We start from the raw sequence: 9,323 nt of genomic DNA on the forward strand, positions 1-9,323 counted from the left end.
GGTCGTCCCAAACGTCTTCCATTTGAGGATTATGGAGGCCACTGTGCTCTTAGGAACCTTAAGTGCAGCAGAAATTTTTTTGTAACCTTGGCCAGATCTGTGCCTTGCCACAATTCTGTCTCTGAGCTCTTCAGGCAGTTCCTTTGACCTCATGATTCTCATTTGCTCTGACATGCACTGTGAGCTGTAAGGTCTTATATAGACAGGTGTGTGGCTTTCCTAATCAAGTCCAATCAGTATAATCAAACACAGCTGGACTCAAATGAAGGTGTAGAACCATCTCAAGGATGATCAGAAGAAATAGACAGCACCTGAGTTAAATATGAGTGTCACGGCAAAGGGTCTGAATACTTATGACCATGTGATATTTCAGTTTTTCTTTTTTAATAAATTTGCAAAAATTTCTACATTTCTGTTTTTTTCTGTCAAGATGGGGTGCTGAGTGTACATTACTGAGAAATAAAATGAACTTTTTTGATTTTTGGAAAATGGCTGCAATGAAACAAAGAGTGAAAAATTTAAAGGGGTCTGAATACTTTCCGTACCCACTGTAAATCAGTGGTATTTTGGACAGGACGTGAGACACATTCTAGATGGTCCCTCCTTAATAATCTCCATTAACCTGAATTCAGAAGAAATTACGACTTCCTCACCTTGTCTCTCTCCTTCTCTTTCAGTTTGTCCATGCACCTTTTCAGTCCCTCCTCCAGCAGGTCCATCAGCCTCACCGTGTCTCCAGACCGGGTCTTAAACTTCTTCCTGAGTGGGAAAGACAAGAGGCAAAAGTTCAGAGAGAGGAGGAGCTCTGTAAGAAAAAAAAAAAAAAAAGAATCCTAACAACTTGCAACCTGGGAAAGAAAAGAAAAGACTGCGTGGTGAGTTTTCGTGCTGAGTGTTCAGACGTCTCAACATCCCCAAACAGAACTTTCCAGCAGGCACTCAGGTTGGACTTTCTGACAACAATAATTATCATGACAACAAACTATTAGATTACTTTTGCTTGCCGACCCCCTCGGGATGTTACATTTTGTCCCATCAAGCAAATCAGATGAGCATTACAAGCAGAACATGAGCCAAATATTTAATAATTCTTCCCTGTTTACTTGCAGCTATAACAGCTCCCCCCGTGGCTGCGTAAAGCCCTTATTGTCTGGATGAGCGATTATGAAAACAGCATGATAAATTTCTAATGGAGTTTGGAGTAGCGCAGTCATTGTGGGGCCAATTTACGCCCCCTCAGGTTACTGTGGGGCGTTTAGCAGCACTTAGTTATGGCCTCTGCGAAGCGTAACGTCAACCTCCTGCCTGGGCTTGGCTCCTCTTCTCCGGACGATTGATTAGGACAAAACAACAGAGTGACACATAGTGTTCAAATTATAAAGCCCGCTCACCTATCAGCCACGCAGTAATCACTGCTTGCTATAAAAGGAAATAAATAATACACAGAGGAAAATACGTCTTGTGAAGGGATCGAGAAGAGATGGTGGACGATGAGAGAGGAGCACGAGGAGGAGGAGGAGGAGAACAGGGAGGATTAGGATGACAAAAAAGGAATGATGATACAAACTGAACTGAGGCCAACGGAGACTCAATAGGATGAAAAAAAAAATGACGTGGTCAACTATGCTCAGCGGATTATAAAGGAGAGTTCTGGTTTATTACAGCTTGTGTCTTATTTTCATGGTTTTGTCCTTCATTTCTTTCGATAATAAAATTTTACTCATCAAGGGATTTTAGGAATGTAAATGCTCAACATTAAAATGACAGCATTTTATCTTTCTGCTTTCAAAGCTGGTAATTGTGGTTGTTTTTTGTTGTCTTTTATTGCAGAGGTCAAATAATGAAATATTTCTACCTGACACTAGGGTTGGGCCGTCGTCGATGGCTGACAGACATCACGACACTGAGCCGGCATTGTGATTGTAAACCCCCCCCCAGCAAAAAAAAACAAAAACAAAATCTCAATGTTCACATTATACCACCCTATGAAAGCAGGTTTTAATGACCACGGACCTTCTTCTTATTGTTTTTAAGTATGCTTTGCACCTGCCTCGGACGTCTCTTCTCCCCACACTCTGACACACACACCAACACCTCAGGTAAACACCCCGGCTTGCCCCGCTAGACTGAGAACTTCTTTTCCGTATATCACGGCAGCAGGTGAGCTGCTTGTGGAATTATTAATGACGCAGCCTATCACTGAACTGAAACCAACATCTGCACCCTGTGTGTTCACTGCCGCTTTACCTGGTCCGTGCGTAAAATATCCACCGAGACTTGTAACATAAGTTAATAGTCTACCAATTTATTTATTTATTTATTTTTTAAACCAAGTGAAGTCTGTGCGAGAACACATGCACACAAGACGACTGCTGACATCGTCCATCCCGGTGATTCATTGTAGACGTCGCCCAACCCTACCAGTCATTTCATTTCTTTACAAAACATTTCTTGGGAGTTTCTGTGAAGATTTTCAGTCATCTAGGACATAGTTTTCCAAGAATTGTTAAAATCAAGAGGAACTTCGCCTCTCGTCCAAATAGGCATCTTCAGTTCTGACTGATTGGTAGGGAATCCCAGCTATTCAACCTCTGTGGGGTCGTGAACTCCTTCAGAGGAACAGCGCCGAGCCTTTGGTTCAGATATGTGGACGACACATGGGTTAAAAATTAAAACCCATGTTATTTAAATTCATTGTTATTATTCCAGCTCTCATGGCTGTGTTGTTCATTTATTTTGCTCGACTGTTTCTCCTTTTCACTTCCCCATCAGTTGTTTTCTTATGGTCGGCTGTTTATTGTATGGTTGCCTCTCTGTTTTTTGTTTTCCCCCTCCCCGTTCTATTGCAGGTTTTGTTACTTTCTTTGTGGTGTCTGTTTGTGCCCCCCATCCCCACTTCTGCCTCCCTGTCCTGCCAGCTGACAAATCAATACATATTTAAAAAAAAATAAAACAGACAAAGGAATATATAGGGGCCTGCACACTGGAGAACACAAGAAACACACAGACCAATATTTACTCTTTGATTCTCACCGCCGAGCTGAGAACATAACAACAAGTGGCCAAGCCCAAGAGAAGGAGCGTAATCACCTGCAGCACTTCAAGTTTGTGGCATTGGTGTCATTTACACTGGGGACACTTTTTGAAATGGGTGATTTTGTCCCCACCACTTTTTGAAAGCATTTGCTAAAAGTTTTCTGAAAATTAGCTTGCAACAACAGATGTTAAATAATAAATAAAACTTATATGAGAAAGGTTTAGTTGCACAATAGGAAAAGATGAAATGCAATGTAAATATATAGGAGAAACAGATCTGCCTTGTCCAAAAAAGTAACTTAGACTAAAAAAAACACAAGCTGTTTATTACTGCAATTATATTCAATAATATTTATATATTCTGATTTGTCACCGACCACATGAATTTTGTTTCCCTTCATATAAAGAAAGACATTTCCACCATAAATTGTTGCAGAAAATGTCTCCAGAATGCAGGAAATTAAGAGTTTAATGCTCAAATTCTTCTGGGGGAGGACTCCAGGACCCCACAATACGAGTAGCCTATTTCATCAATCAATATTTCTTCTAAATAGCATTGGAGTATCTCGTTATCATGACTCCAATATTGTGCATTATCACGTCTTGTGAACTTGAGTGTTTCGTCACACCCCTAATACGAGCCCCCGCAGCGACTGCAATCTAGTGTATGCTGCCCGGTGAAGTCAGAAATGCACCCACCTACATTTGAAGGACAAGGGACACTCTTACGGAGGACAGATGGTTCAAAAGAGATGTGAAAGAGGCCATTTACATTAGAGCGGATACACCATCGCTTAACAGGGGAGGACGACTGAGACACCACTTATTCCCCCACTTACAATGCCGTCCCCTTTCATGTCTTCCCAGGAATCTGAACCAACGCTCACATTTAGCCTTATGTGACAATAATACCAACGACACGAGTTCAGACTTGACCTCACACGACTCCCAACAACAGGTGTTACAACAGCCTGAAGCACCAACAGTGTGGTATCCTTCACGTTGATAACCACCGCACAGAGGTTCAATAGCCGGGATTTCCTACCAGTCGGTCACAGACTTTAACCTTGACTTTAACCTTTCTTGGTTTTCTTGGGAGTATTTTTGCTTTTGAAAGTTTTTGCGTTTTAAAGTCTCAAGTCAAACATCAAGTCTGAGTTTTTATGATTAAAGACTTCGGTCCTAGTCTCAAGTTTCAAATCTTAAGCCGACTCAAAGCATCTTTCAAGTTTTTGTGGGTGTGGTTTGTTTTGTGCAGGAACTAATCTGTGCCCTGACCACAGCAGCGTCTCCTGAAATCAGTCAGTAATGTTTCACAAACTGACCTTGAACATGTTTAGTCTGTGTTGAAGCTGAAAGCTTTTCAAAAAAACTCAACCTGGTGTTGTTGTGCAACTTTTAATTACTGTTGTCCGCCTACTGCAGGACGTCTCTGCTCCCTCGTGCTCCTCACACGTGGAGTAATTACAGCCATGCCTCCTTGTGTAACTGCAGCTCAAACACTGTTTGAGGAGCAGCAACTGTATATTTTCCTTTTTATGTCTCGCAGTCCTGTAGTAAAGTTCTGTTTTTATGTATGAGAATAAACGCAATATAAACATGAAGCAGTGGTGATAAAGACCCAGTGAAGGACATCCACATGATTATAGTGTGGTGGTGGAGAAGTCTCTTTCTTCAGAGATGAGGCTCGTTTTTTGTTGCGGCCGTGATGACGCCGATTTGGATTCATGTTAAACTGTGAACTAGTTTGTACATTTAGTCCTTTAACACGGTCAGGGTTGGGCCTTTTATTGCCACAGAACCTCCGTATTCAACATCCACCAGTCTTAGCTTAGCTTTTTTTTTGCAACATTATTATGGGACAATTTGGGAAACAAGATTATTCGCTTACAGTCAAATGGCTGTTTCAGGATTTCCAAAGGATTTTGTTTTTACATTTTCCCCAGACTGCTGTGATCTTGATGAGACAGATAATTTGCAATGATTCTGACGTCTGTCTTAAAACAATACCCACATGTCATATTTACTTTTACAGAGTCATTGTCTCTGTTGTGTTCGGTGTGTTTTACACTCACTTGTCTTCCCCCAGCACCACTCCAAAGCCGGCATGCTCAACCCGGGTCACCTTGGGGTCATACCAGCCAATCATCTGTGCCGCGGCAAACACCACCTGAAAGTGTGTGCCCTAAAAAAGAAAACGCACAAACTCAATGACATATAACATAAATGTTATGCTTTCCAGATAAAACCTTCCTATAGAGAGCCTAAGTCCCTCCCCCTCCATTGGACCACCATGGGATGTTATTTACACGTATGATGTCGGTCAATTTAAAATGTACATTTAAAAGCCAAGAAAGTCGCAATTTGATGTAAAACGGTTGAGGTATCAGACTGTGAAAATACATAATTACAAAGACCACAAACCCAAAAGTTGCGTATGTGACGTCGTGGCTATTTCTCTCGATGACTGAAGCTAAAGTTACTGAAGCTAACGTCAAAGAGCTTCCATGTGTCAATGATATGATGAAAGGACCTGGAGTCGTTGGATTAAACACATCAGGCGAGATATATTTCTGCATCGAACATATCTAAGTTACCTACCTAGTAGCAAGCAAGCAATGAATGTAGGCTAGCATTTGTTGGTGACATATATTGTGCGAGACGAGAGATGTATTTCATTGAATTTTACGACAAACTGCAACTTTCATGACTTGCAAAATTATATTTTAAATTGACAAACATCATGTTTGTAATTCAGGGCTCAATTCTAACGGGATAAAAATATACGTTGACGAGCTGCAGAGCTAACACTGCACCGGAAAAAAGCAAAAGTATAAACGGCGTTCTGAGTTTGTAGCCTGATGCGGCAACTTTTACCTTTAATTATTTATTTATTTTAATTGCACCTTTAATTACTTTACTTTTAAATAAGAGTGTACAGTCATGCTAAGTGTTCATCAGTGCTTTGAGCTAAATGCTAACATTAGCATGCTAACATACTTACAACGACAACGCTAACACACAGATAATTAGCCAGTATAATGTTTACCGTGTTCACCACTTTAGCTTAACATGTTTGTAGTGCTGGGCAACGATTAAATTTTTCATAAATGAAAAAATTTATAATGAATTCTATAGTAGTGTATTGCGCACTTTCAATTTAAATGTACTGCTATATACAATGTTATAACATGTGGTATAAGGTGCTTTTTACCAGCAGTTTTCCCTTTACACAGTAGGAGTAAAATATTTCTTGTGAATCTCCACTTAAACATTAATGTAATGAAATCAAATATAAAACCAAAGCTACCTAAGCCACTGCCAGGGCATTACCTTTTATCTAACCTGTTAAAACAAGTTCCCATCAGAGTCCGGTTTCCTTGTTTTTTTTCCTGAACAGGTATCAGCAGAAACATTTTTCTTTTATCAGGGAGCAGCAGAAACAGCCTGTGTTCAGTATAAGTGTCCCTGTCAGAGTGAGGTGAAGAGCTCGCCTCATGGGAATGTTGTTAGTTTTGCAGGTATTTGGTCATTAAATATTTGACAAATTACAATTTTGCCCGGATGATGGCGCTGGAAGAAAAGCCAATGTGACTACAATTCTTCCTGAGGGGGACAGGAATGTAATTTTACTCAAAACCACAAACACCAACCTCAGGATGGCGCTAAAGTAAAAAGGGAGACGGAGGACAATCAATTTCTTAGACAAAAACTTAGACAGCAGAGACACATGATACAACCATAGACTGTATGCCCGTGCGTCATGTATCCTTTTGTAACACATCAAAGATCCTGTCACCATGGTAACATTTCCGCCCTGTTGCGTTGCATTTGCTGCTCTTGGTAAGTAAGTTTCCTCAGATGAAAGATTTAGTATCAGTCACCTGTCCCTCTCTTCCTTCCTTCCCTTTATCTTGGTTCAGCTGAAGATGCTGCTGCTGCTGCTTCATGACCGACATTTTAACCCAACCTGCTGTCCGTGACTTGTTAAAAGTTTTCCAGATTTTAACTTGTGTAGGAGGAACCAAACGAAAGAAGAATTTAAGTGATGAATTTTAAGTAAAGGGCTTGGATGAATATTTATACCTACAAAAAAAAATAAGACCATTTATCTACAGAGGGGCAGGTTTGTGTCTACAGGAAACCAGACGATCAAAGTTAAGGTTTTTCTGCCTGTGCTTAAATACATTTGATTTTTAAAACACTGTCCTACAGAGTTAAACAACAATTTCTCCTCCATGCCAGCACAGCACGGCGAAAGAAATCTGAGTTGAAAGTACATGTTCTCCTCCTTCGCCCCTGAGGAACAGGAGTTTCTGCTTGTTGAAGTAGTGCAGAGCAGTAAAACGTAAAGTTCAGGACTAACGGGACAGAAACAGCTGTGAACCAAATGGTCCCTCTGCTCCCTATTAGATAGTTTAGATTTGAGTCCCCCCCCCCCCCACCCTCTGCTCTTTGTTTACCTTCTCCCTTCCAGGTTTCTTTGTTCGTCCTATATTTCTACACTCTTTCATCCTCCGTCTGTCTGAACTCCTGCTTCCACTATTTCCTTTCCCTATCTTCTCTCTCCACCCACCTGTCCGCTGTCTACGACGTAGATAATGATGTCGGCTTTCTCATCAAAAAGTCGTTGGCGCAGGGCTGCGAGGTCTGACGTGTCATAGGTGTAGCCGCCGTCCGACTTGACGATGGTGAGGGGGATGGACTCACCCGGGACGAAGACGATCTTACGTCCTTCGTCCAGCTGCAGAAAGCCTGACGAGAGGGAAAAGAGAGAAAAAGGAGAGATGGAGATGGAAAGGTGAGGGAACAGAGGGGAGGTGGGAGAGAGTGGGATGGAAATGATAAAAAGAGAAATTTAAAAAAATTAAGAGTTTTATGAGTGAGAGAGAGAGAGAGAGAGAGAGAATAATAACATGGGCATAATTGGAGAGAAAATAGAGAAAGGAGATAGAGAGTGAAATGGAGAATGAAGAAAATGCAGCAAAATAAGGAATTGGTGGTAAAAAGGAAGAAATAAGACCAAAAAAAAAAAAAAGAAACAACAGGAAGGGATTTATGGGGCAGTACTGCCCCCTGGTGGTCAAAACCAGACTGACAACACTAGTGGTGTTAAAAAAGTCCCTAATAAAGTAAGATCAACACAACCTGAACACAGAAGAATAGCACAGAGGCAACAGGGACTCAAACTGACCGACAAAGAGACAGTTTTTATATTAAAGTTTATCAAAAATGAAAAATAATGTAAACAAAATGAAGGACTCCTCTGACAGAAGCCCACAGAGTGAATACGTCCTGTGACCTGCTGCACACTGACCTTTCTCCTCAAACTCCTTCACCACCTGCGTCATCATGTTCTGGTAGTACGACTCTCCTCTCTCGATGATCTTGATGTCCAGGCAGTCGTAAACCCTCTGAAACTCTGAAACACACACACACCATCATCGCCCAAGTATTAACACCAATTTAAAAAAACTAAAACAAGATCATCAAAGCCAGAACAACTGAATGAACACAAACTAAAACTGTAACGTTACAAAAGTTTATTTAGGAAGCTGTTTCATTCACCTCGAAATATGTTAAAACATGTTTTCATCAAGGTGTTTTCTATAATCATGTATTTTTTTTTACTGAAAAATCTGTTTCTCGTTAAAACCTTTTGAGCACGGATCGTGTATCGCGCAGGACGATTGATTTTTCATGGCTGCAGTTATTGCCATCCAGAGAACTCTTAGAAATCTCTGAAATCCATGGACGATCCTATCATTTTGTCACCCTATCCATGCCACACACCTCCGTGAAGCTAGGAGGCTCAGCAAGAAGCTCAAACCATTTTTATCCACACCAAACACACATCAAACACCAAGCATCTAAATCAGGGGTCGGCAAACAAGTCTGGTATCGGAATTCAGGGGAATCCAATCACAAGATTACTGACGGCTTTTCCCGAGGTGTGTCAAGCAGGCCAGAGACTCTTTCAAATGCCCTTCAGAACTTTTCAAAGTGAAAGCACTCAATAAACTCAACATGAAGCTTTGCTGCAAAAAATGTTTTTATAGCGCTTTTATTTTGTAGGCACAATCACTTAAGAGGAAGCGATTATGTGAGTAACTGTTGGTGTCGTGACCGAAATCTGTTTCAGCACCAGCCGCTATCAAGTTATTTATTTTTTAGTTTTCTGCTATCAAAGCAATCTGGCCACGGGCCAGATATTATTGCTGGCGGGCCGGTTCTGGCCCGTGGGCCGCCTATTGCCAACCATTGATCTAAATGAACTTTTATCACAA

The 9,323-nt window shown here is 41.1% G+C and overlaps 1 protein-coding gene across 2 annotated transcripts in view; it reads right to left on the bottom strand.

Annotated features, from left to right (window-relative positions):
• The window catches only part of rars1 (arginyl-tRNA synthetase 1), a 40,475-nt gene that overhangs the window by 16,687 nt on the left and 14,465 nt on the right, over positions 1–9,323 (bottom strand). The window contains exons 9-12 of one of the 2 annotated variants that reach the window (XM_046040532.1): positions 8,354–8,458; positions 7,613–7,791; positions 5,112–5,221; positions 654–759 (exon numbers count right to left, since the gene is read on the bottom strand). In XM_046040532.1, coding sequence (XP_045896488.1) covers positions 654–759; positions 5,112–5,221; positions 7,613–7,791; positions 8,354–8,458 — 500 coding nt within the window. The remainder of the gene's footprint in view (positions 1–653; positions 760–5,111; positions 5,222–7,612; positions 7,792–8,353; positions 8,459–9,323) is intronic. The other variant, XM_046040531.1, reaches the window with a different exon arrangement.

Source organism: Micropterus dolomieu, linkage group LG23, assembly GCF_021292245.1.
Source record: "Micropterus dolomieu isolate WLL.071019.BEF.003 ecotype Adirondacks linkage group LG23, ASM2129224v1, whole genome shotgun sequence".
Lineage (NCBI taxonomy): Eukaryota > Metazoa > Chordata > Actinopteri > Centrarchiformes > Centrarchidae > Micropterus > Micropterus dolomieu.